Source organism: Embiotoca jacksoni, unplaced genomic scaffold, assembly GCF_022577435.1.
Source record: "Embiotoca jacksoni isolate LCO1_2020_lvr unplaced genomic scaffold, fEmbJac1.0.p SCAF_10, whole genome shotgun sequence".
In the NCBI taxonomy this organism is placed as follows: domain Eukaryota; kingdom Metazoa; phylum Chordata; class Actinopteri; family Embiotocidae; genus Embiotoca; species Embiotoca jacksoni.
In genome coordinates this window covers 1,680,377-1,707,748 of record NW_027185230.1, presented here as the reverse complement: position 1 = coordinate 1,707,748, position 27,372 = coordinate 1,680,377, and the positions used below count along the sequence as shown (strand labels likewise).

The window sequence follows — 27,372 nt, the reverse complement described above, 5'->3', positions numbered from 1 at the left end:
CTTGCATATATAAAAAAAAAAAAAAAAAGAAATCTTCGTTAAAAACAATTCTTCAAAACACACACAATCTTTCATTCATTCTCGCAAACGTGGTTTTATGAGCGATCATAATCATCGCTGCCTTCATTGGACCGGCTTCTTCCTCCGTGGAATGTCAAAGAACATGAGGTCCGACTGGAGAAACATAAAAACGTCCGGCGGGGGTCCGTCCCCCCTCCTCTCGTCCCCCCTCCTCTCGTCCCCCCTCCCTCTCGTCCCCCCTCCCTCTTCCTTCCATACCAGCGAATGTACATACAAAAACGTTTTTTTTTTTTTTTTGTACAAGAGCAGGTTTCAGACATGCAAAAACTTCAACTTTAAGCAGGAATAAATACACGAGAAGCTTCTGATAAACGTGACAGATACCTTGATACACATTCTACAGTGATGATTTCGTCACCAGCAATATGGACATACAGACGTTATTGGCCAAGGTCACTTTTTCAAGCATTTAATAAGAAATGTAGAGTTGCTACTGATTGACAGAAATCCTCCGCGGGGTGCATATGTTTCCTCCCCTCGTCGGGGAGTGCGTTGAAGTTTGCTTGCCGTTAAGACACGTCTGCCAAACGTCCAGCAGCTTCGGTACAGCATAGTTTGCCAGAAAAAAACGTACAAAAACTAAAAAAAGGCATACAGAAGCTTTACAGTTAAAGAGAAACCAACGGAGCTGTTGGCTGAAATCAAAACATGCATTAAAAAAAACAACAACAACAAAAACAACCTAAGATTGTGGCACCCTTTTACCATTAGTATGTTTTTGTGTGTTAAAATCTGCCATCGATCTGCCGTATGCAAGCGGATGTGTCCTCCAGGTCTCCTGGAGAACGATCGTGTTGCCATGTTAACACTGAACTCCGTCACCGTGGTGATACACTTCCTTTCACCCCCTTCGCTCGTCAGCATCTTCCCAAAAATAATACCTGAAACAAACAAACGTTGAGGACTTGGAGGAAAGACGTGAAGCCGGTGGACGTCTCCCGGAGTGCGAAGAGGAGGATTTTGTCGGGTATCTTGAGAGTGAGGACGAGGAAGGAGCGATGCTGACAGATCAACTGTCCTGGATCGGGAGGGGAAAGACAAACAGTCCAGCTGCTTTTTTTTTTTTTGTTTGTTTTTTTGTTTTGGATTTGTCGCTTTAGAGAGACGGTGATAATCGAACACTGGCCGCCTGGCAAAAAGCTCGTCTGCTCTGATGTGCAGTCGATAACGTGGCGTTTGGTGGTACCGTGGCAGGAAATCAGCCAAAACAAACACGCAACACACACACAAAAAGAAAATCATGTTTCCCGTGTGAGCAGGAAGCTGTGCTTATAGTCGGCTGGAGCGGAGAGGTGCGGGCGGCTCGGACTCCCTCCGGGCTCCGGCTGCAGTCTGGTCCCACAGGTGAGATGCTGTGATGCTACGGTGCAGCTGATTGGTCGGACCGATCAGAAGTAAAGAGCAGGCTCGCTGCTGTAGTCGGACAGGGAGGAGCTGTCTGCCGGTGTGAGCTGACGAGACAAGACGACATGTTCAGTGCCAGCGCAGACCGATGTCATTATGACGCAGACGTCGTCACTGAGCGTTTGATTTAAGTCGTCTGTCCCGGAGACAGATGAGACTGTAATGGGTCACAAATGTGTCGAACATGATCTACAATTAAATAATAATACTGTTTTCAAACGGAACTTGTCAGCTCGTGGTGACAACGTGGGAAGGTCGACATTTTCACACAGAGACTATTATCTAAATTATGAAGACGATCTCGACATGACTAAAATTACAATATATGAGCTTAACAGCCAACAAAAATGAACTTCCGTGACCTCTGACATTTCCCTAAAGGTCAGCAAACACGTCAGGACTCGTGAACGAGGATTTTAGAAGGTTTTGAGCTCCGACGTCGTCAATACCACAAGAGGGCGCCGTTCATATGGACTCTTCTCTGTCCACGCCAAACATGAGCCCATTTGAACGCAGCATTAGATTTACAAATGTGTACGCTGGTTTTTGTGTCTTCTTTGGTTTTTGGTGGTCAGAAGATTAGAAAGACCTCTGAATAAAATGCAGTCCAGAACAAGAAAAACAATATAATCATCATAAAAGTCGACACTGGATTACATTAAGAGAGTCCAGGTGTACCTAATAAAGTGGCCACTGAGCGTATTTTCCCAATACAAGGATACAAAAACAACAAAATGAAACCATGTTTTGATAAAGTCGTCTGCCTGCGCCACAGCAGCTGATTTAAAGACATACTTATATTCATAATCAGTCGTCCATCCGTGATGTATGAACAACAGATTTCTTTGTGTAAATCTTTAGAGTTTGTTATTCCAACAAAAGATCAATCAAAGTCCACCGAGTGGTGACTGAATGTCGACACCGGGAGCGTAAACGGAGTCCCACCTGACGCGGCGCTCTCCAACATAAACCGTGTCTGCAGCTTTAAGTGTGATGAACGGAGGTGTTTTCTCTCACCATGACCTCCTCCGTCAGCTGGGCCTGTTGGGAGCTGGTGTCTTCCTGGTAAACACTGTCGTCATGTTTATGCTCCTGCCAGGCGCTGAAGTCCACCGAGTGCTTGGGAATGTAGCTCGAAAGGTCTGCAGACAGTAAACAGACAAAATGTGTAAGACACAGATTTTCGCCATTTGTTGTTATTTTTTTTTTTTTTTATCTTCAGTATTTTAATAATCATGGTTTTCAACCCTTCCCTCAATTCATCAATAAAGAAAAATGCGTCGATGAGACATAATGCTCGTTATCATGCACGAACAATAATGATTTATGAGAAAAATATTTTGCAGCTCATAATATTAAATGCACTTGTGAGCTGCAGTGAAAACTTGGACTTTACTGCACTCGGATGGAGTTCACAGTTCGTCCAGTAGGGGTCTCTGTCAGCATACTTATTGTTGCCTGCTTGGTCACACTAGTGCCATACAAATGAGGGGAGTAATGGTGACATTATAAAGACGTAATAAGGAGATCGAGTAGTTTTTCAGTTTCTTCAGCATTAAAAAAGTTCATTATCAGTTCATTAACAGCTAAAAAGCAGCTCTTCTCTTCAAATCGATCCGGTTTATATTTTCCTCACTTTATGCACAACCTTCTGTCCTTCAGCTTCTCCACGAGTCTTTTTTTAGTTTCTGGAAGTATTCACAGTCTCTACACATTCTGTATATTCTCTCTTCTATTATGTTACATAAAGGGAAACAGCTGTTTTATACTTTATATTTTCTGCCAATGCAAAGTGGGAAAGAGGGACGAAGGCGTGAACTTTTAAACGCAATGTAACAAGATATGTAAAATACCACAAAACTCCTCCTCAACATCAGCCTCAGCTTCAGCAATACGTTAAGAGCATCATTAGCAGAGCCTTCATTTATAAACTCATGAAAAATACCAGTCAGATGAGGAGTGCTCCTTCCTCACCATAGTTCCCATCTTCACCCTCATCGATATACTTCATAAAAAAAAAAACCTTGGGAGTTACGTCTTTTACACGAACCTGAATTCAGAACTGTTTCTGCAGCACTAGTAAGCTTCTTACTTGGTCATCAGTGGTCCATCGTGTAAAAGTGGCCGACAACATAATCAGTAAAAAGTAGTACGGAAATAAAGGTATCAAAATACCTCTGGGTACCAGTTCAATACTTTGAAGATGTGGATACATTACTTTGCAGTCTCTGTTTCAAATGCACTTTTTATAGACATTATAGAATGATGATCCACCTCTGAACATATTGGTTCTTCTTACTTACATTAACAAATCCTCCTTTAATCCTTTTTTCCGATTGCTAATGCTTAGTTTTATTCACGCATTTCATTTTATTTATCTCCTGAATAGCAACTTGTTGACTCTCCCTTTACATGAGCTCCATAATACAATGTATTGACTAATTTGGATTAATTTCCATCCAGTGATGACGGAGTAATTAAAAGGTTCATCCTCTGAGGGCCATGAGTGTGCTCAGTGAATTTTACTGCAGGAAAGTGTTGATTTTTGTTTTGACAGCAGAAAGACCTAATGGTTGCTTCAAGGAAAGTCCAAAATTATTTGAATTTATACTCTGGGGAGCATGAATATCAGCAGTGGAATTGAATAGTCTTTCAGCCAGAATATGTTAAGATATCTTGTTATGGACAAGTATGAATTTGGATCTGATGATTGATTCAACAGAAAGGTCTTTTTTTTGAAGGAATCATCCTCCGGGGACCAGGAATCTCAACAGATTTCACAACCAGTGTGACCAATAGCTACACGGATCATTTTAGGCTGTTAGCCGAGTTAAAACTTAACATCTGACTGACAAAAAAAAAAAAAAAAAAAAAAAAAATCAACTGCGCTTCTTCCATGACTTTTTCATCGTGTCTCACCGTTGCTGTTGTTCGTGTGGGTCGGCGAGCCGGTGAAACTGGGCCGCGGGATGTGGATACGCCCCACCATGCTTGGCTGTTCGTCAGCCATCTTCCCATCTCGTTTCTCGTCTTCGTCCTCATCCTCGCTGTCCCACACGCTGCTCTCTGACGGATACTCGTACGTGCTGTGGAGACTCGACTCGTTGAAGGAGATCTTGAGCTGGAAGAGACAGAAAACATTGGTGTGATTATTATCTCTTACACGCCGTTGAGCTCACTCTGATTTGTCAGTATTTTTCATCCGTTGCTATGCGGATGAACACCAGACTGTTTTCCTTATCAGTAAAGAAAAATGGACAAACAATAACAACACAAACAGGTAAAGCAGGTAAATAAAAGTTGTTCCATTCATGGTGACACTGATTTCCCCTGACTCCATATTTTATTTGCACTTCACTGGCAACGCACTAAGACGGCACCAAGTCTGCAGCCAGATGCCAGTAAATGTTGACAGTGGTTGGTAAACTTGGGTGGATGTCTGTTCAGTATTTAAATTGAATATTCAACTTTTTTTTTTACTCAACAATCTGCCTCACTGGCCAAACAAAAACGAGATAAATATTTTCCTGATGGAAACTATTGTTTTTACAAAATTAAATTTCCCCTTAAAGGCCACTTCATACTTGATGGAAAGGAAATGGAGAGGAGGGAAGGCTCTCTTCTTTCCTGGACACCTCTCCTGGAGGGTGCATGCATGTGTTCCTTCTTGCAAGAATAAATGTCCGATGTGTTTGATTTTGAACCAAGCCTCTTGAGTAAATTTTCTAACAATACTGTATATATTTTATACCCAAGTCATGTGATAACAACAGCGCTAACTCCATGACAACTCAGCAAACTCCATTCGCTGACAAAGACCAGGAGGTATGGCTGAAGATTTTCTAAAAAGCCTGTGAGTGGATGTTGAATCTTTGGATCTTTCTGGCCAAGTTTTATGACGAACCCAAATTAGTTATTTAATTAAACTCAACATTTTGTTACAGTGCCACTAGAAATTCTTTTGGTATTACCAGACCTGAATTCACTTTGTGAATAGAGTCTGGTCACGCTCCATTGGGAACATTTGGATCCTAACGCAAGAGGTCGGGTTCATTTTGAAACTATTGGTTCAACCTTTAACCAATCAGCAAAGACCCACCGATTGACCCATGCTTCATCATGTCTGAGTGAACCTTCATGCACTCCACTATACTACAAATAAAACTGATGCCGTGAACAACAGGTGGGTGGAGCCAAGCTAGGAAATTCCCACAATGCCTTCTCATCATGTTTTAAGATTCAGGCGCACCAAAATAAAAAAAATGTGCATCCATGTTCAAACACTTAAAGAATGTTTGTCATTTTATAGGTCACATGAAATTCTGAGTTCACATTTCCCGTTTGTTTGGGGGCCCTCGGTATCGGGGGGGCCATTAGCTGGTACTTGTATGGCCAGAAAATGTCTTTGTTTACAACCCTGATTTGTTTGCCGAGAAAACAAACCATCCGCTGTTGATTGTTTGCTCGCTGAATTGGACTCGTAAAGAGAACAAACTTTAGAGCCAAGATCTCCAAGCATCAAAGCAAAGATTTCCACCCAACACTGACGCCTTCAGGAGCTGCATTTTATGGGGCTCAGTTAACATTTACAGATATTACTTCCTTATTGCTTAATTCCTATCCACTGATCATTATTATATGTCTCAGCCATGTGCTGACACTGCAGCGATGCTAGTTTAGCGCGACACAAACCGACCACCTCATAAATGAAAACAGAGCTGTTAATTGGGATCCTCGGAGAACCAGCTGCAGTCGGTTGAGCCTCGTTTGTGTCTGTATGCACTGTACTCCGAGCGTCCTCTTTAAGTGGGACAGGTGGCCGCCTCGCAGGAGACGGGGGCCCGTGATTGATCGTCTGCGGGCGTTTGCTGCAGGACGTGTCTGTTTGGCAACGCTTCAGCGGCCTGCAAACATGGATCCGTGGGGTGAGACGAGCCCGTGCACTCTGCTGCACCGTGTAATCCAACATGAGCGGCCACCTCAGAGGTTTTCGCTGTCAGTGAGCATCGATTCTCAAAGGAGATATCTTCCCCCTTTCGAAGAGGAACGTGACAGGTACTCTTGAGACGTTACAGCTGCAGTTAACTTTCCTGGATATCACTCGGGTTGCTTGCCGTCTTAACACCAAATCTTAAACAATCAGCATCTGTCAACTCAACTGTCAAACTAAAACTACACAGCTTTTGATTGCTGTCTGCATTTCTTCTTGTTTGTACATATCTGTTGCTACGTTTCACTTCCTCCACCATCACTATATGCAAAGAAAAACGGATTTTTCCACCGGGATGTCTCTATTTCACGTGATTTCATTTTGTAGTGCAGTCTGCAGTTCCCTTTGGGCACTTAAGACTTTGAGGTTTATAGTTTTAAGATGGCAGAATGACCATAAAGGGTAAATAATAAGTTTCTATTTGTGTGTACTGGCCACATGTAGGCGTTGCAAACTCAAAAAGGGTTTATTTTTTCCTCTTGGAGTTGCCATGGAAATCCCAAATGATACACAGATATATTCTAGTTTTACTATCCCTATGGGGACAGTCATTAACATAATGGATTCCTAGCCCCTTGTCCTAACTTCAACCATCACAACTAAATGCCCAACCTTAACCTAACTCCAACACTAAAACCTTAACCCTCAAAAAGCAGTCTCTACTTATGGGATCTAAATTTTTGTCCCCACAGTGGCTCGCGTCCCCACCGGATATAAACATCCCCCCCCCCTAACACACACACACACACACACACACAAACTCAGAAAACAGCAGGTTTATCCATGTCTTCCCTGAGGCAGTCAGCTGACTGCTCTTAACATGCTGTACCTGGCTCCCTCTACCCTGAACTAAATCTGCCCTAATCTCCATCACAAGGCCACAGGCCAGCAGCAGCACCTCCAACGCAAGAGTTCACGGTTAACCTCCATTTAAAAAAATTTCATGCTTTTTCCATGTCCTTGTTGACTGCTGAATAATCCCTCTCTGCCATTATGGTGAGGTCTATGATAGCGGAAAGGTAGAGCACGAGTCTGCACGTCAAAAAGAGATGGGAGTAATCATGTCAGTGAAGACATCCCAGAAGTCCTTCTGAAGTAGCCAAAAGTCCATCACATCGTTCAGGGAGCTCCTGACAAAACATCTGACGTTAAAACTGCCATTTTATTCTGTACGGGCATCTCAGGAGAAAAGAAATCAACCAAATAAAGTGTGACTTTTCCCATGTTTGATACAAAAACCTTTACTCTTTTGCATGATACAATTTATTTATATTTAATTCGCAAGGGAAGTTGGTAGAAAGTAGCATTATTACCATATAGCTGTAGTCTACTAGGCTCTGACATGATGACTAAAAGTGTGCAGTCGTTTACAGGTTCAGGTCCAAAGCTCTTTAGATTCTGGTTCAGTGTGAACAGACTAACAGTGTCTGACAGACAGCGGTTTATCCATTCACGTCAGGACTCAGTTGTTCAAAGACGAGGGTTCTATAAATTGGAAAATGTCTGTAACAATGACGGTTTAGAAAAAAGGGCAAAATATAATTCTGTTTAAATTGATACAACTCGTACTTTAGTCACAGAAGTTTCAACTAAGTACTTTTTTTATTACTTTGTTCCTCCTGACAGTCGGAAGGAGAAAACATCAGTATTCAGCAGCAGTAACAACACAATCCACAATGCAACTCAATCATGTCTTTTGACACGGTATTACCACCTTTAAAAGAATCCCATACCAAGACATCCTTTATTTTTAGCTCTGAAAACTCCTTTTCTTAACTTCCTGTTTTAAACCTTACACCACAAAAAAAAAGCGCTTCTTTGTTAATCTGACATCCGGTCTGTGGATGTCAAAAGCCGAGTCCCATCAATAAATGAGGCTCACCGCTGGGCTCGCTTCCTCTTTCACTTTTCTTTCTATCTGGCCCACAGCACTCCTCCCACGAGACTCCTGTTAGGCGAGACTTGACGTCCTCTCGCTCTCTCTGACTTTACATTTGAGCTGTTTAGCTTTAATATTGATACAAATCAAAAAGAAAAGAAAGAGGAACAAAACTGTTCCAGCTTAATAAAGGTCACGACTAAACTGGGATCCTTATTCAGGGACCAGGGATTCAGAGCTCGTCGTGACTCTTTTTTCTGTGATAAAAGCCGGCATCATGGAGGCAGAAGTGATTTGTCTTCTGTCCTCAGGCTGTGGGACGGGCCAACTGGGGCCCGACTCGGGCCCGCTGCCCTTCTTCACAAGACTCCACAGCAACGACAGGACACTAAACAACCGGCTTATTTTTCTGGTTTTGTTTTATATCAACAACTCACTATGTATTGCAGCATGTGCAGCGAATTTTGGGATTTCACATAAAATGCAGCAATACAAGATACCTTCATGCATGCACTATTTAAAACAAAATAAACCAAAAAAGTGCAACAGAAGTGCAAACAGCTAAAAACCCATGCAACCAAAGAATCAGACTTTATCAGGCATACATGCTCATCACATTTCAAGAATCTAAATTGAACTGTATGAAATAAAAAGTCCGACTTATCTTGAACTAAATGAAAACGCAGTGTTATCTAATCCTTAACCTGCTCACAAACACTCGAATGATGTGACGTTAGTTCTGCTGTCATAAGGAAGCTCGCACCAAACTACTGCACAGATGCTGTGTCATGAGAAACGCATGTCCTTCAAAGTAAAAGCACAGCAGCATATGTTCAGCAGATGACAAAATAAAAGTTAGCTTTTTCATCCAGACACACATCAGCGACCGACTCAAAGTGGCCTCACGACCCACTTTTGAATCTTGATAACAAATGTTCCTTTGGAAGCTGCGATGCTTTCACTTCTTGAGAGCAAAAGTCCATTGACCGTGTGTGTAATACAAGCAAAGTTACTTATTCATCTGAATTATATAAGCATTAGGTTACAAATATGGCATAATGTGCCACAGTGGAGGAAATACTTAGGGAGCTTTTATTTACAATCTACTGTAAGCCTGCGTGATTCAGAGATTCTTCTCAAGAACTGCTTTATGTAAATGTGTAATAAAATATACATTGTACAAATTGAAAGGTATGATTTTTTTTTTAAATTCTAACTCGGCATATTTTTTTCTGGTTTTTTTCTTCTTGGTGTCTCTATGGAAACCGTTAGCACTTATCCCCATTACCCCTATATTTTCTATGAAACAAGAGATAGAATTGAAGGAGAAATGAAGGAAATGGGAGAGAGGGTTTAAGAAAAAAAAAAAAAAAGGAAAGACAAAATGTAAGACAATCAGACTGTTTAGGAAGTCGAATCCTTTCATCAGTACAGCCTATTTTTTTTCTTCTTTCTTTTAAAAAAAGAGCTGAATATGAAATACAAGCGATTTGTTAGGACTGTGATTGTCTGGAGTCGCTGCTGCAGCAGCTTCAACACAACCAGACCGAGACATCAGACGGGGGAAGACACGGAGCTGAGTAAATAATATTTCCCTCCACAAGTTTCACCAGTTGTTGTTTTTTTTTGGTTGTTTGTTTGGTTTTATGAAGCGTAAAGAGACATTGGGGGGGGAAGACAGACAAAAGATGAAGTAAGAAAGAGACGAAGAGGATGAGATTATGTCTTCATGAGTGTGCCTCGGCCAATAGGCGAGATGGGCAGAGGGCCAGCAATTTTTTCCAGGCCACCCAGCATGGCGTGTCCTCGTTTGGTGAAAAGTGGCTCCTGCTGAATGGACACACAGAGCCTGATCTGCCTGCCAGCGCCCATCGGGTTGAACTCCAAAGCTGCTGAGGTACAGTCGAGCTCCGACACAATAGCGCAGCTCTACAGAAGATGTAGCAGCAGCATGTGTGCGTTTGTGTTTGCATGATGTGCGTCTGACTGGATGTGGATCTCTTGAAAACGTGTCTTTATATGCGAGTGTTGCCAGGTGGCAGAGGGTGCGTCGCGCAGCATTCAGTCTGCACCTGCTCTTACGGGCGTGACTATCCAGTACTGTAGGCTCATTTAAAAAAACAAATGACATGCTAAAATGCTGTCCCTGATGTGGCACGTTAAAGTCCACGAACTGGAAAAAAGATGAGTGGACTGACCGGCTGCCTGATTAGAGCTAATCTCCAGCCAGGTAGATAATATTAGAACGGCACCACAATGAACCAGCTGAAGAGTTCAGCTGCAGCTGCATTAGTGCCTAAAGAGAGCGATAAGTAACAAGCATGACTCAGATGAGGGTAACCAGTGAGAATAAGAGAAACTCAGTTAAGGAAAGAAAAAGCGACCGGTGCATCATTATTAATCGAATAGAGTTCATGCCACAGGAAGTCTTCCACTCAACAACCTTTAACTGCACCAATAAAATGTGTTTAAGATAAAATACAAGGCGTCTTTATAAAGAAAGAGAAAAGAACGAGCTTCATCTCTATGTAGGACATGTTGAGTGTAGCTTAGCATAAACATTGCAATCCTAAGAAGGTAATCAATAAATCACTCCATAATAAATATGTGTTTCACATGTTCCTGACGTGTTTGTCTCCATCCCGACACAAAGCAGGTGAATGGAACTACTGAAGCTCTACAGGGATTGTGGTATCCTGGTGTGAACCAGACCTGATTTCACTGCATGAATATGGGTCTGGCTACACTCCATAGGAAATCGTTTGCAGTCGTTCCATCCAACTGGGCTCAGACCTTGGCCTAATTCTAACCAATCAGCACGCGCCAAAATGGGCTGACACTGTGCCACTGCTGCAACTACCTACGGCCCGTGTCCACCAAAGTGTTTTTTATAGAGTACAGTATATCTTTTAAATTGTTGTAATGAACACCAGCAGTGACGGAGGGGTGTCACCTTGTCGCCGATTGGTCCGTCCATCATATTGGGTATGCAAACGCTAGTACAAGCCGAGTTCACAGACCGCCGTCACAGCGAAGAAAACTGAAGCGGTGAGCTACAGTCGGCGCAGCCAGGCGAGGAACTGCAGACACCACCACTCAGATGTTTTAAAACCTGGACAAGTTCAAATGAAACTGTCTCCATTTCTTCCTTTGTATGAACAGAACCTTCAAATATGAACCAGGAGGACACGAGAATTTGTTAAGTTCCAAAACACAACTGGACAATAGGACATGCTTTTATGCTACATTTCTGTATCTGAAAAATATTGAACTTCCTATTCAAACTATCTTTGGAAATATGACTCATGATATACGTTGTCCCTAGGAGTTTCAACTTCTTCCATCTAGTGTTCCAGATAGTGAACAAAAAGTATAATAACTCATTACACTGAATCACAATACTTGCAGGATAACCAATACAAATTTTAATACATCTATTAGGCCCCATCTATCGTGATCGAATGAGGAGATGAGCATATCTTCCCAGACTTTTGCAAATTATGGTGATTCAATGATGTATCTATTTTTTCCTCACTAGTAACAGTAAGATTAGATTTGATTGGATAATCTGGATCTGTGTGGATGAAGAATGAAGTTCTTCCTGATTTTTTAAACCATTAGTTTCTGTTGCTACAACACAGCAATCATACCTCTAAACAGTCATTAAGAGGCATTTTACTGCATGCCAGCAACACCCAGCTGCCAAAAAGACACACCTTCGCAGTGAACTATCTTCAATGAGACAGCAAACACAATGATCTGTCGGACGCAGTGATTCAGTCCTGCGACACCCACCTCAAACCCAAATATCAGACCTTTAGGGTGCTGGTGGCCTGAAATATTTCAGTAAAAGGTCAAAGACCACAGAACACCGACTGAAACCCCGGCAGCTGAAATCTGTGGAGTCGATTCAGGTCAAAGACGTACATGTTCTTGTGTCGGTGTCGGCACATTTCTCATCACACATTAGGTAGAATCACTTCAGTTTTTTTGCTTCAAGTGCTACAACCATCCGCGGTTTAAGTATGACAACACTGATACAACTGTGGAAACTAGATGCGTGTAGGTGGCGGGTGCTCGCAGCTCAAACTGGCGGTGTGGGAAGCAAACACGGCCAAATGTGAAAATCTGTGTTTACGCTGCCGTGTCTCAAGACTACGCGAGTCACTATTGTAATAGTATTCCCTTTGAAGCTTTGTGCGAGCACGAGGGTGTGCGTGTTTAATTTTCCCTGCACTATCAGTGGTGACTGATAACAAATGGGATGAAAGAGGGGGTACATATTTCCCAAACTTGCCTTTGTAGAGCCACCTCAGACCACATTTAATAATACTGTGTCCCATATAAGAATGTTCCTGCTGATATGAATGACCTGGCACACACTAATATAATTGCACACACTCTATATGTAAGGGGACACCAGCAGGGTGGAGATCGAAACCAATCAGCGATCTACTCCTTCAAACACACACGGCCATTGTGGGAGCGTTTAGGGCGTTTAATACATACTGGACTCTCGAGTGATGGTTGGGTGTTTCTACAAAAGCCACAATCAAGACAAAGGGTAGGGCAGGATGCCACACACTGGGTCAAGATGAAGGATCGGCCTTCTGGGAAAATACAAATTCAAAGGCTTTTTCCGTATTTAAGTTTTTCTCTTTTATTCTTTTAAAAGGTTAAATTAAACACTGGCAAATGGCTGTGATTGCTTTCAGGGATTCCAGGGATAATATGTGCAGCGGATGGCATCTCTGGTGATGTCTATAGAAAAGAAGGCCAAAGGTCGGAGGGAAAGTCAAAGGGTGCGTCTCCAATCGAGCCTTTGTTTAGTTGGTGCTAGCTGGCTTTACAGTCAATTGGATTTTGGTTGTGATACTGCCATTGTTTCCGTGAACTTTGGGACAGAGATGAGTCAATGAAGGAAACGGTTTCGAGGTGGCACAAGGGAAAGATGTTACGTAACAAAGAAGGCGGACATGCAGGACAAAAGCAACACAATGAAGACCTCGGAGGTCGAAGTGCTGCATCATTAAAAACAACCTGTTGAACGCATATAGACACAACAGACGCATTTTTTCACAAATTAACCTTCTTTCCACACAAGCTTGTATCATCACATTTGCAACTAATGAAATGAAATTCAAATATTAGTGTTCAAATGTGAAGAGTCGAGACGAATAGCTTTCACAACGTCAGAATTTTCTAAACTGACTACGAGTTGTGACGTCTGCTGGCACTTTAAGAAATGGCGGAAACCCTGGAAGTTCATTTGTCGTTGGATGGTCAGTTGATATATTATGTTAGTTGTGTTGAGTTTTTCTCCGTAATTTAAAAATACGTCTGAAGAAAATGTTTATGTTCCCGACCGCCTCATTTTCCCGTCTATCACTATGTCTTTGTATTTCCTGCATTACTTTACCCGCCGGCCAGCTTCCTCAATCGTTAGCCTTTGCAGCTTCTATACGCTGACGACAGGGACACTTTAGGTGCTCATGTTGCCATGGCAGCGGCGTCCTCACGGCTTAACCATGGATGACACCATGCACACAAGTTCCCATGTTTCACCCAGAAGCTCACGACTTACATTTTAACGCATCATATGTCTGATCAGGTAAACAAAGTAGGATTTACTACTTTGACTCTCCTGATGCTTTTAAACTATCTTTTTGTAACTGGTTATATCTTGTCGACCAGTAAGCTGACGACCAATTTGGTTCAAAACAAAACATTAAGCCCAGCTGTTCGTGGATCTCCATTTTGTAACCTTAAAACCACTGTAAATCATTTTCAGTTTCTCCATGTTAAATATACCAGCTATAATGTATAAATATGAGTTGCATAGTGGTGATAGCGATAAGATATCAGTTCTCCCTGCTCTTTGAGCTAAAATAAGCCAACACCTGGACCGACCTATCTCTGCTAAAACAAAACCATGAAATCAAAATCGGACTACCAGCAAGAGAGCAAAACGGCTACTTCCCAAAAATATGAGCTGCTGATTAAAGCTAATAGCTTTTCCAGTCCAGTGCTTTCTGGGAATGATTTTGCATTTAAATAAAAAAAAAAAAAGACCATCCTACAGTGGTCGCTAATCCTATGGAGGCTAATCGATACATTGGTCAGGCCCACATTATGTGGCTTGGTACTCCCAGACCCAAATTCACAGTGAATATATGGGTCTGGATACACTTCATTGTGGATGGTGTCCAGTCACTACATCCCAACGGGTGTAGACCTCAAGTTCATTTTGAAACTACTGGCGCAGCCTTTAACCAACAGGCATTAACGCATATTGTGCGCCAAAACTCATCCTTGCCGTAGTTGCAACTACATTGCATGTCATCACACTTAGCCGGCCGCGCTGTTCACTGATTGGCCCCCACTTCAGAGTGGCTGAGCAAAGCTTATTGGGAAAAGGGTCTCCAAACTGCAGAAAAGACTGAATGAAGCTGTGAGCAGTAATCGGGCCTCATATTATAAGCTCCTAGTTAGCCATTAAGTTCCTGAAGACATGACAGTGCAGAAATACAAAAGTTTTGCTTCACATAATTGAGAAGTATTGTTGCTACTTCATAGTCTGTGCACCAGTGAACACATTATTTTTCAAACATAAAAATTCCCTCCTTGATAAGTATTTTAGTCACAATTCTTAAACTAACCATATTTAAAAGATCCTGAGAGGCTCGTTTTGGTCATGCAAGAAAATACCAGATACTATATTGTTGTCAAAATGTATTCAATACCGTTACTGGCCTCAAAAATAAGACAGTAGATGTAAGAAATGATCTACAGACAAGCGAGATGAAAACAGAAACATGTTTGGGGAACTGTACTAAAAGAGCTGACCTCAGCTTTGCTCTGGGCCTCGTGAGAACACAGGAGGCCCTCTTAAACATCAGAGGGCCGAGCTGTTTGGATCTCCACCCACAAAAACACTGATTTGGTTCAGCTGATTACAGAACGTGCTCACCGTCCAAGCATTTTTATTAGGCCACGTTTTCATCTGATGTGGGTCTTCGTCAGGTCATGATTCTACTATCCACCAATTACACAATCTACAACATCAACGCTGACGTAAAAATGCGTGTGCGTGTGTGTGTGTGTGTGTCAGACAGAGAGTGTGTGTCCTTATCCTGGAATCCTAATGACAGGATAGAATGGCTGCGGCCCGTGTTGCCTTGGCGACAGGCGCCATGGATATGTGACAGACGGAAACGGGAGAGTGGAGGTGGAGGCAGAGAAAGACGAACATGGCTGTGAGACAGACAGTTTCTGATCGAGTAAACAGGAAGACAAATATTAAGAGCATCAGTGACTCATATGATAACAGACTGAGCAAAAATAGCTGCAGACATTTACATACTGCACACCTCGGGCCAGGAATGCAGATTTATTAACCATGAAAACAAGCAGGTGGATATCACGCAGCATACATGGAGAGAATTTGAATGATATTTACATTAGGCACAAAAAGCAACACATGCAGCCCCAGATTGCCAACAGTGTTTTGCATTTGTAATCGGGGAGACAGAATTCAAAGTGTTCAGTCAGTATGACAGCTGGGTTTTTTTTTTTTTTTTACAAAACATTTGACCTTCCAGTTATCAATATAACCAAACAAATGAATGCAGGAAGAATTGGTTTCAAAGCAGAACGGGGGCAAAACGATACAGATGATAAAAGTCAGTGGCCTCTACCTGCTCCTCTCACCCGCCCACTCGGTTTCTTTTTATAAACTTCCAAAAAGCCTCGTCTGTTCGCGTCATGCACTTTTAGTCTCTTCAGCTTCATGCACTCTAAAATACACACACACACACACACACACACACACACACACACACACACACACACACACACACACACACACACACTGAATTAAACATGACTATGATAGTGGGGCTTTGCTGGCTGAATTCTAATTACACCGACTTTGTAGGGTTGCACATGTGCCTCAGGGCTGTACGGGAAACCTGCCAGTGTGTCTTTGTATGTGGGTGTCTATGCAGAAATTAGGCATGGCTGTGCATTTATGAGTGTGTGTGTGTGTGTGTGTGTGTGTGTGTGTGTGTGTAAGTGAGTGAGAGAGAGAGCGTGTGCCCACATCCTGCAGCCAAAGAGCCCTCGGAAGAAATGACAAGCTTTTCAAGAGGAAACCATATTTTCACCGCCTGCGATATCAATAATGAAAACAGAACTAGCACCGCTCTCATGTGACAGACTGAGACAAAGTCATTTTGATGTTTTTTTTTTTTTTTTTACAGTTGCTGCTACGACTGTGACTCAAGAACAGCTTCACTTAAACGCCATGCCCAGAGGACGCTTCTGTCCTTCACTGCAAAGTTTCTACTCCTCAAGTCAGGTGTACTATCAAGTCAGCTTTATTAGTAATAAGCAATACGATATTTCAGGGGCACTGAGTGATGCATCTGCTTAGTACAGCACAGGAAGTGACCTCACTTCTTCAGTTTAGACACCGAGAGTTGGATCCAGCCCTCTAAAGCTATCTGTCAATTGTATTAAACCATTTGAATATAAATGAAAGCAGCTTTAACTTTAAACTCAGAAGATCCATTGTCTGTATAATTCGTTTAATCTCTTATAACACTAATTTCTTAGACTAGAGGCAGTTTAAAGGTGCTCTAATTCATATTTTTGTATTAATGGATCAAACAACCACATGTAATGTGAAAGAGTTATTACCTAACACAGCAGATCAGCTCTATGCAGTGTTTTAGCCTCTTTTAGCTTCATGTTTTGTTTTTAAACTTCACCCCATTGCTTTCATGACCTTTGATTTTAGATTAAGCAGTTAGCGACTACTGCTACTTTCAATGGTTGTTCTGAATTACTTATCTAAAGTGTCAGTTTTCAGTCATAACAGGTTGTTGCAAATGTTTCACAATAAAAGCCTTTTTAGGCTTAGAGGGCTTTTAATTTGAAATGGACACAGGAAGTGATCAGTTTATGTTGACGTTTAATGTAGAAACTTTTACAGGGCAAACAGTAGTGGATCAAAGCGAGGCTTCGAGTTGACATCGTGCAATAAATCCAAATGGTTTTATTTTCAAGCGCTGACCAAATTGAACAAAATTACAACTGGATTAAGAGAACTATCGACATCCTATTTTCTCAGTTGGTCAAATAAAGTGGCAGAGCATCGTCACAATGTGCTACTGCAGAACTAATGATGGTGACTAACATTTAGCAGCTAAACAGACAGATATATTATTCATAAAGAGTTGTTGGAGAGCAAAACAGAGCTAAAAGGAGAGTAAATGATGGAATAAAATTTATCAGGAATCCAAAAAGGAAACTCCCTATGAATGCTTATGTTGCTACATAACTTCTGGGTGTGTAAATAAGCAACTTTTTTTTAGAAAGTTTGCCAAAACAAGTTAAATCATGATTAAAAAAAAAAAAAAAAAAAAAAAAAAAAAAAAAAAAAAAAAAAAAGATATGTTAACAGCTTGTTTTACAGGTTAACAAAAAAAAAATAAATAATGATTGCAGTCTTGGGATGTAAAATTATGCATTTAAGTATATATCCAAAACCAATTAACAACATCATTAAACAAAAAGTCATATATTGTTAAAGGACAACTTGATGTATTGTTTTAGCTTGAACACACTCTCTTTACTTCGTCTCAAAGCCAGAATGTTGATCCACTCCAGCGTGTTGTCGAGGTCAGAGTTTGGAGGAAGTGGAGTACAAGGACAGGTAAGAAAACTGATGTTTTTAAGCTGCAGGACAGCTTTACCCAGTTTTGTTTAGAAACAGACCTGCCACTGCAATTAACTTTATAAATTAGGGACTAGATTCAGTTACTCTAAATAAGGTGACTGACTGTACATATAATCAACTAAGTTAATATTACCAGTCAACTTTGATTTCTACCGATACACCTCCACTTCAATAAAGAAAACGAGCACTCAGGCCAGTGGCTGACTGTTATTTTGAAGGGACACTTGTTTTAAAAAGCGAGGGGGTGGAGCGGTAGGTTTTCAGGAGGTAGGTAGGTAGGTAGGTAGTTACTTTATTAAGCCCCAAGGGGAAATTTTTGTTCAGGGGAAGTACAAGGGAGGAGAGATGGGGAATGTCTGCTGGGTAGTAAATAATTAAACACAATGGACTTTCACACCTGTAACCCAGGCGCACAATGTAAATGTAGGAGTGTGCCCTTTCATTGGCCTTCCTGTGTTACAGGAGCTCTTAACCGTTTAAATTTGACTATTTATAACCTGCTGTATGGATGACATTTAACCCCACAAAAAAAGCTAAAACAACAAAAACTACAGGGGCGCTCTAAACCCAGATAAAGGAAACATACTTCAAATTCATGCACAGAGGAACGTACTGAAAAAACATGAGCTGACAAGTATACAGGGAAAGTAGTTACATCAACTGTGATGCCTTCTAGTGGTGATATGATTCTTGTTCGCACTAACGTCTAACAAACAAACCAAGAGGTCTGGTGTAAACGTGAAGTCATACCCTCCAAAGGGTAACATTCATCAGACAGTTATGATGATGTCAGTCTGCATCATCAGAGCTTCGAGGAACTACAGGGAAAAATCAAATGCCAGTAAGTGACTTTATAAGTCTTATGTGTATTTTGTCAGGTGTCATAAAAAGATCACAAAGTACTAACTGATTGTGCGCTTTATTAGTCAAGATTGTGACTGGATTACCTTCCCAAATTAAATTCCTGCCTCCATGATACATTTAGCCCCGTTAAAACAGCCGGTTCAACAAGTGAATGTTGCGTCGTTATTTTACTGTTATTCCGCTGTTAAGCCATCAAACAGTCAAATCGGTGCCTCTTTAATGGAGGCACGATATTTTACAGTTTAACAATAAACTTTGCTGTCCAAAATGAAATCAGTTCACTGAAACCACGTGCAAACATACCGTGACATCACAGCCGTTTTAAGCTTTGAGTTTGAGAATGGGACTCTACTGAAGCCAGAGACTGTTTGAAAACCATACCACACCTTTCAGCTCCATTTTTACATACAGTCCACGAGTGAAACAGTAAACTTAATGGGGAATTTAGTAATCATACATAACTATAAATAAAATAAAAACACACACACACACATACAATACACAATGATACAGCAATGATCTTTATTTAAGGGCGCTCCAATTCATTTTGGGATATGTTTTCATTTTCCTTCCAGATTTCTAACATAGAACTGCAACAATTATTATGCTCAGTAAGTTTCTCCAACAATAAATATACGTACAGGTCAGCATCACACAAATTACTTCTCTAAGTAAGGTTAGCGGCGCTGCTCCAAAATCTTTACAGGTGCCCCCTGTTAGCTGCCACATGCCACTGGGTTACTCACTTACTAGCCAATACCGAGGAACAGCTATTAAATTTAACCGTCGTCTAGCTTCTGTATTAAATATTAAAACCACATATCTACCCTCTATGTATTACAAAATACTGTGGTTGATCCACCTTGTTTTGATGCCACAAGCAAACGGCACCCACTTAAAAGCAGGCAGCTCTTATCCAGCATAGTCAGCGTTCAGTTTTTACACCAGTGTAAACACACTGAACCAAACAGGGCCAAAGCTCCATCCACCCAATCACAGACGTATGCTGATGTAATAGAAATTAAACCTACTTCATCTTCCATTAAAATAACAGTCAATTAGGCCTTTCAGGAACAAACAAACGAGCCTCTTCACCACCACTCATTAGCGGACAGAATGATTATAAATACACATAAATATGCTGCAGCTATTTAAATATGATCAACCCGAGTGGTTCCTCTACGAACACACAGCAAACATCGGGTGCAGCATAAAACCTCTTCCTGTCTCTCTCTCCCTCTCTCTCTCTCTCTCTCTGGATGTTGTGCTGACAAACACTTGGGTCCCTTTTCCCATAATAACCAGTGGTAGGGAGCAGCAACTTCAAGAACAAACCACTCTGCCCCCTCCCATGTCTTCTTGCCATTTCTCCTAAAGCGTTTACCACAAGAGAAAAAAGGAAATCTGCCAATGTTGCCTGCACGAAGCCGCGAGAGATCCAGTCAAACTGCAGATGGAGTCAATCCTGGACGGTGTTTCACTAAAAACCCCAAGTCGATTTTATGCAAATGGGGGAGCGATGTGGTAAAAGAAGCTGCACTTGACCTACATAGCTCTTCCACAATTCCTTCCCCAATAGAGAGGAGATCACAGGAAGCTGGAAGCGAGGGGACAGGCCTTATTAACCAGCACCGCACAGGAATAAAGCAGTGCACTGTGGGTAGAGGAGGGGGGAGGAGGGGGGGGGGTAGAAACAAAGCAGAGAGGAATGACACTACCGGAGAGTCGGAGCTGGATGCGGTCCAAAAACATCACATAACTCAAGAGAGTTCAAAAATCAGAACATGCAGAAAGAGGACGAGCGTAGAGGAAATCTTTTGGAAAATCTAGAGGAAGAGTTGACGCTCTGCATCTGACGTGCATATGGAACATTCTTTTCAGCCAAACTCCTCGTAAAAAAAATGGTTTGTTGGAAAAAGAGCGCTTACAAAAAACCCTCCCAATCCCGGACCAGAACGCTGAGCGGAGGCTGCTCTCACAGACGCAGCGCTGAACAAAAATTCCACACAAATTATACAGGCTAGGCCAAGCCTCGATGCTTTTTGTAATTGCCTGCGCAGCCCTGCCCAGAAAAGAAAGAAAAGAAAATCTGGGCCTTGATGATGACCAAGAACAGCAGACGGACAACAAAAGGAGAAAAGAGTTTTGGTTTGTGAGTAACAAGGACAAAAAGGCAGGACGTGTTCACGTGTCACTGCTGCAGCCAGTGGTAATGATCTCCATGTATGTGCACACAATAAAAACACGGCCCACTACTCGGTTTGCATTGGACAAGTCTGCAGATCGACCCCGGTATCTGTCATTGTGAAGGAAAACCCACACAACGTTATTTTAAATTCCAGTCAGCGTCCCAGAGTTGCCAGTGAAAATATGAAGCTGAATTAGAGGGAAACATGTGGAGAAAACTCTGCTGGAAAGATAAAAGCTATTTAGCGAAAACAATGTTTCGCTTTGACTCGATAAGAGCTGGACAGTTTCCAACACTGCTGGCAACATGATAGTTAGAGATACTCTTGTCAGTACCTTCATCAAAGAGATATATGAACTACATTTTCTCCAGATGTTTTTAAGGGCCGAGCTCAAGACTGGACATTTAGGACTAATGTTGATATCATGGAGTAAAAAACATTCCGATATGTGCCGATGTTCTTTAAATATTTACAGTATGACTACAAACAAAATTCACAATGATTCCTCAAATATGGTTATCAAACACTTTGGACAATTGAGACAAAGATACGTATGGAAGTAAGATATACGGTTGTTTTTGTCCATGCTGACATCAGTGCCATTAAAAAGTAAACTTCACTGGAAATTTATGTTCTGCAAAAACGAGCTTTCATCGGCGAACATACGCCAATACCAATATATCGGCGATAGGCCAATATGGTCTGATAAAATCCGTCTGATATATCAGTTAAATGGAGAGTGAAGACAAGCTGCCACAAAGGCACCACCTCAAAAAAAATGGAGTCTAAACCAAGCGGCAACCGGCACCGACGTCATCTGTTGGTTTGTGAACGACCGTTATGAAGCCTCGAGTTCAGGCGCCATCTTGGTAGTTCGGAGCGGTTTGGAGCCGGTGGTGACCATATTTGGACGAGCTGGGGAGGAGCGAGCGGTGGATCTGACTCAATCCGATTGGTAACCCGGCGATACTACGTCCCGCACACCGATAGCTTTAACCTGACTGCACTACAGGCCTGTCAATCAAACAGACACGCCCCCCCCCCAAAAAAAAAGGTTTCTAATTTATGGCCAGAAAACTAATAAGTAAGAGCGACTTTAGCCAACAAAAAAAATATAACTCGTGGAGAAATTCTATTGACTTAGAATTTTGTGAGACTAGTTGAATGGGAGTCAATGGAGCCGGAGGTTTTTTGGAGCCGACCTCTAACGGCACTCGGTGGTATTTCAGCTTAAAGCTTTTCCACATCAGCCTCATTTTTCAGACATGGACGCTAACGTCGACTTTTATATACAGTCTATTGTCTGAGCTGGAAACATAAGCCAAAGCACTGGAAAAATATTCAAAATTTAAAAAATAGTTTGAATTGAAAGTCAAAGGCATGATTGCTTTTAATAACGATGAGTATAAAAAGAATGAATCAAACATACAATAATTAGTGTTTTCTACTGCACACCTGCGTTGGAGAAATAACATGGAGTTATGAGGCGATAAAAAACACAAGTAGAAGAAGTAGCTGGATTTACTCGGAGAGCAGAGGATTACAGAACAGCAGGTCAACGAAACGGGACGGCGAGCCAGCGTGAGAGGTTGTAACACCGGCCTAGATTGAAGGGCTGCCAAAAGGCTCAAAATATTCAGAATTAGAAGCGATGTGCTGCTTTGTAGATCAGACCAGAAAGGTTAGACGTGTGACGTAACTGGAAGAATCCTTAAAGTGCGTCTTGCTTCTCTTTTCGGTGCAGTAAGTGGACGGTTGAGGGACATCGTGCAACCGGGTTGGACTCCCGCTCAGGATGCTGTGGTTACATACCGCACATCCTGAGCATCTCCACCACAGAGATGCCAGTAAAACAAATGCTAAGAATTCAAGCCACAGGTGGAAATCGTTTCCTCTCCCCTCGTTGCAGATACCAAAGCAACATAAACACCATGGTGCTGGAAACAGTGCTCGACATGCAGGCTGATCCGGCGCAGAATCCACACACAGCCTCGCAAAATTAATTAGAAGCGGTCTTTGATATCTAATTAATCCCTAATAAAGAAACGGGAGCAATGTGCAGCAGGACCTTCACCAGACAGGCACCAGATATGTGATTACGATGGGAGGATAACTGCCGTGCTCAAAACACACTCTCTGCTATCATTTAATTAGGATTTGGGATGAGGCCTGGGAATGTGAACCAGAACTCTGCTGAAATAAACTGTAAAAAAGGGGTTTGTTCCTCTAAGACTGGGACAGGTCAGAGCTGGCCCAAATCCCCGAGAAACCCCGAGAACCAAATACAGCCTTGATGAGATTGTGTAGTCAATAGGCTTGGAGAGCCACCTAACCCAGTAATGCGCTCTGTGACGAATAGCATGCTTTTGTGGAACGGCAGTTCACAGGAAAGAGTGCTGCGTGTCGCTCCCAGTGGCTGGAAACTCACACATTTAATCCACTTAACGCACCAACAAGGCCTGCAGCCGGTCAAGTGATGGGACATGGAGATTTAGACCAGCAAACACACTCACAACACAACACAACACAACACAACACAACACACGAGAGGAACTGTGAGGATTAACCATGAGCTGAAAACAAGGCTTTAAAAAGAAGCTCAGGTGACCAGCGGAGGGTGCCGGCTTGGTTTGAAGAACATTTCAGTGACAGGTGCACAGAGATGCAAAGAAAACCGAAACAGAGCTGCTCCTGTCTGACGCTTGACTACTAAATTTAGATCAGAGGAAACTTGGATGATTCCCCTGGAAAGATTTGGCACATGGAATATTGGAAGGAAACAGGAGTATTACTACTTTCTGTGTGCTGCAGGGTTGACGTGTTTAATTTCCCTGAAGGAGGATGATCTGGGAATTAAAGCTGCAAATAACAAACGGTCCAAAACCCAAAAGATATTCAGTTTACAGTGATATAAAATGATCACGTTTCACAGGTCAAAACCAGCTGTTTTGCTGACATCTTTGCCGAGACTTCAATCACAGTAGTCAGTAGATGAATCCGCCAACCTTCCCGGCCCTGTTCTCTGTGTGTTCCCTACATACAACAGCCAATAATGCCTCACAGTTTGGTCGACTTTTGTGCACTCACCTTTTTGCCCTCGGAGCCCGTCTTGGTGAGGCAGGACCTTTCCAGGGAAAGGTACCCACCGATGACCTCGATCTCTTCCACAGCAGGGTAGCGCTTCTTCAGCAGAGTGCCCAGCTGGGCGTACGGGGCCTGCGGGGGCGTGGAGCCGGGCGGGGGCTCACTTGAGGTTTCCTGCTGGGGCTCAGGTGAGCTTGGCTGCGCATCGGGCTCCGCCCTCCGTTTCGGCACCACGGTGAAGGTGTTTCCCTTTTTCCTCTGCACCATGGGGCTGGGAACAGGGACGCGCTGCGGGGGCTCCACCTCAATGTCGTCTATGTTTGTTACCGGCAGCTGATCCCCAGGAGGTTGCTGTGGAGCTGGGGAGGGTGTTGAAGGGACAGGGTAGGGAGCGGGAGGAGAGTCTGATGGGACAGGAGAGAAGGGAGGTGAAGATGGGGGTGAAGCCAGGACAGGTGGCGAGGAGGGAGCTGGGGTGACAGCAGGGGACGGAGACAAAGGTGCTGAGGTGGGAGGGGGAGTGAAACTTGTGGCAACAGTGGGAGACGGGTCAGGCTTGGACGGCCTCACGACCCTCTCCACCTCCTTCTCCTCCTGCAGTTTCTCCTCTTTCCATTTCGAGGAGGCCGGAGTGAGACTAGGGGTGTGGGAGGTTGGCACTCCTGGTGTGGGCACCTCTGCCACTCTGTGAGAGGGGGAAGACTTCATGGGGCCAGGTGGTGTCACCTCGCTGGTTGCGGATGAGGCAGCGAGACGGCGCTTGGGGATCACCGTGAAGGAGTTTCGGGACTGCAGGCGCAGGTTTGCGAGGGCCCGCGCCTGGGTGTCCCCATCAGGAATTAGGGCGAGGTCTGGCTTTGGGGAGGGATGTATCTCAAAGTCAGGTGTAGATCGTGACACCTTGGGACTTGTGGGGGACTCGGCACGGGCACGGCGGGTCTCCGGAGAGCGTGGCACCTTAGGTTTGGGGGGCACATCGGCGCCCTCCCAGTCTCTCTCTCTGGTGGGCATGCTTTGCCCCCTGTCTGGCTCATGTTTGGAGGGGACAGGTGTGCTTTCCTCAAACCGCTGACGGAAGGAAGACACGGGCTGCGGGGGCCCGGCAGGACGCCGGGGGCTGCCCTGCTCAGAGACAGCAGGCTGTGGCTTTGGTTTGGAAGACCGGGGACTCTGGAAGACAGGTGACGATGGCTGGCTGCTGCCCGAGGGGCCTGGCCAGGGCTTTGGCACCAGATCTGGCTGTGGCTTGGGCCAGGGTCTTGGCCTGCGGCTGGCACTACAATCCAGCTCCAGCAGGTTCTCTGTGCTGTGGGACTTCTTCTGCAGCTTCCCATAGTTGCTGTCAAACTTCTGCAAGATCCGGCTAACCCTACCTTGACCCTCACCTGTACTCTCGTATGAGACCTCATGATCATTGCGACCCAGGGTGCTCAAGTTCTCCTCGCTCTTGCTTAAAGTGGTGTCATAAATGACCACTTCCTTGGCTCTTATCTCAGTGATAGCACTCCCTCTCCGGTCCAGAAGGTCGTTCAAAGAGCTATAACCACTGACACCGTTTTGTTGCCATTTTGACCCGGTTTTTAACCCCGCGGCTTCCGGAAAGTAATCCGGATCAGACTCAATTATGATAATATTGTCCGCGCGGATAGTCCGTATACCGGGGACGCTGCCGTACAGCTCCAGGATGTGCTGAACGGGGCGAGCGGCGTTCTCCCGGTCCTGCCGCCTCCTGCGCTCCTTCTCCAGCTTGATGAACGGGTTCTCTTCCAGCGGCCCCAGACTTTCCTGGAGCACCAAGCTCTCATGTCTGTCGTCCTCCCTCGATGCCGTCCTCTCGACGTCTACGGGTCGCGGCTCTTTGTTGTTCCCGAAGTGTTGGCTGGCCGTGTTGATGGTGTAGTTCCGCCCGGACCCACCGGTCGCTCCGCTGTCTCTTTTGGCTGCGCCGCCGCCGCCTCCGCCGCTGCTGCTGCTGCTGCTGCCGTTCACATTTCCCGTTGTCTCGCCGTTTAGCCGCTGTGGGCCCGCAGCGCCGGGACTAGTCTCCGGTGCACCGGCTCCCGCAGGTCCGCCACCCTTCGCCTTCCTCCTCTCCAGGATTTCTCGCTTCCAGGCCGGCATCCTCGGGCTCTCTTGTCCGGGCTCTTGGCGGAGGACGCGCACCTCTCCTCCGCCAGACATCGCAGAGGGTTGTTTGGAAGGAATGAGGAGGAGAGATGCGGGCTCCGAGGCGGTCTTGCCGCGGTCCGGTGCGGCTATAAAAGCTGTATCCGGCTCCGTCTGTACCTGCAGCACCGATCACGGCACACTCACACACATCTCCACCGTCTCTTTCTTCACTCCCTCTCTCTCCCTCTGCCTGCCTCCCTTTCTCCTCACAGCCCCTGAACGCGGCCCCGCCCCACTGCAGAAGCACGAGCGGCTTCGGCAAGCCCACACGCTTCCTGATTGGTAGTTACGGTTTACAGACACGCCCCTATCACTTCGGTGAAGGACCACACGTTGAAGCAAGCCACTCCCATTTCTATTGTTGACTGGGCAAGGAAGGTCTGTCAATCAAAGGTGTTGCGTTCAAGTGCCAGCCGCCCCTCCCTTTTTTTTTTTTGGACAACATTTAACGCCGTAAGGGGACGAATCTTAGATCCGGTGATTAAATACAGATTTGTTGTCAGTATTGTTTGTAATCATACTGCTTCATTTAGCAGGCTATTTAATTATAAGCACCACTAAATGATTAATTACAACAACGATTTCGTTAAACTTGCAAGACTAAGTTTAAATGTCACATTAGAAATGTAAAACACATGGTCAACATTACAATTAAAATCTCAGGAGAACTTAATGCATCATTGTTGTGTCTACTGATTAGTCATGTGCTTTCTTTTGAAAACATCCCAACCAATAGTCAAATTACAAATTCATTATTGGGGCCCGAGCACCGGAGGTGCGAAAGCCCTATTGTTATTTATTTTCTTCTTCTTTTATGTGCTATCAGTCGGCCCACAGTTTTCATTTGACATCGTAGATACGCATCCAACGTTGTTCTGTCCAGGGTGTGATACACATTTGTTGTTCAAATCCAGGGCGGATTGGAGGCGGACTACCGTTTATTCAGTATTTGCAGGTGATGCCACCTGTC

General features: G+C 43.7%; 1 protein-coding gene across 1 annotated transcript; it reads right to left on the bottom strand.

Annotated features, from left to right (window-relative positions):
• Positions 1-266: 266 nt before the first annotated feature.
• Positions 267-26,601, bottom strand: tprn (taperin). Its single transcript, XM_069161325.1, has 4 exons — positions 24,237-26,601; positions 4,405-4,606; positions 2,503-2,627; positions 267-1,532 (listed from the first exon to the last, which is right to left on the bottom strand). The coding sequence occupies exons 1-4, from the start codon at positions 26,412-26,414 to the stop codon at positions 1,470-1,472; spliced, it is 2,568 nt and encodes an 855-aa protein (XP_069017426.1). The 5' UTR covers positions 26,415-26,601; the 3' UTR covers positions 267-1,469.
• Positions 26,602-27,372: the final 771 nt, after the last annotated feature.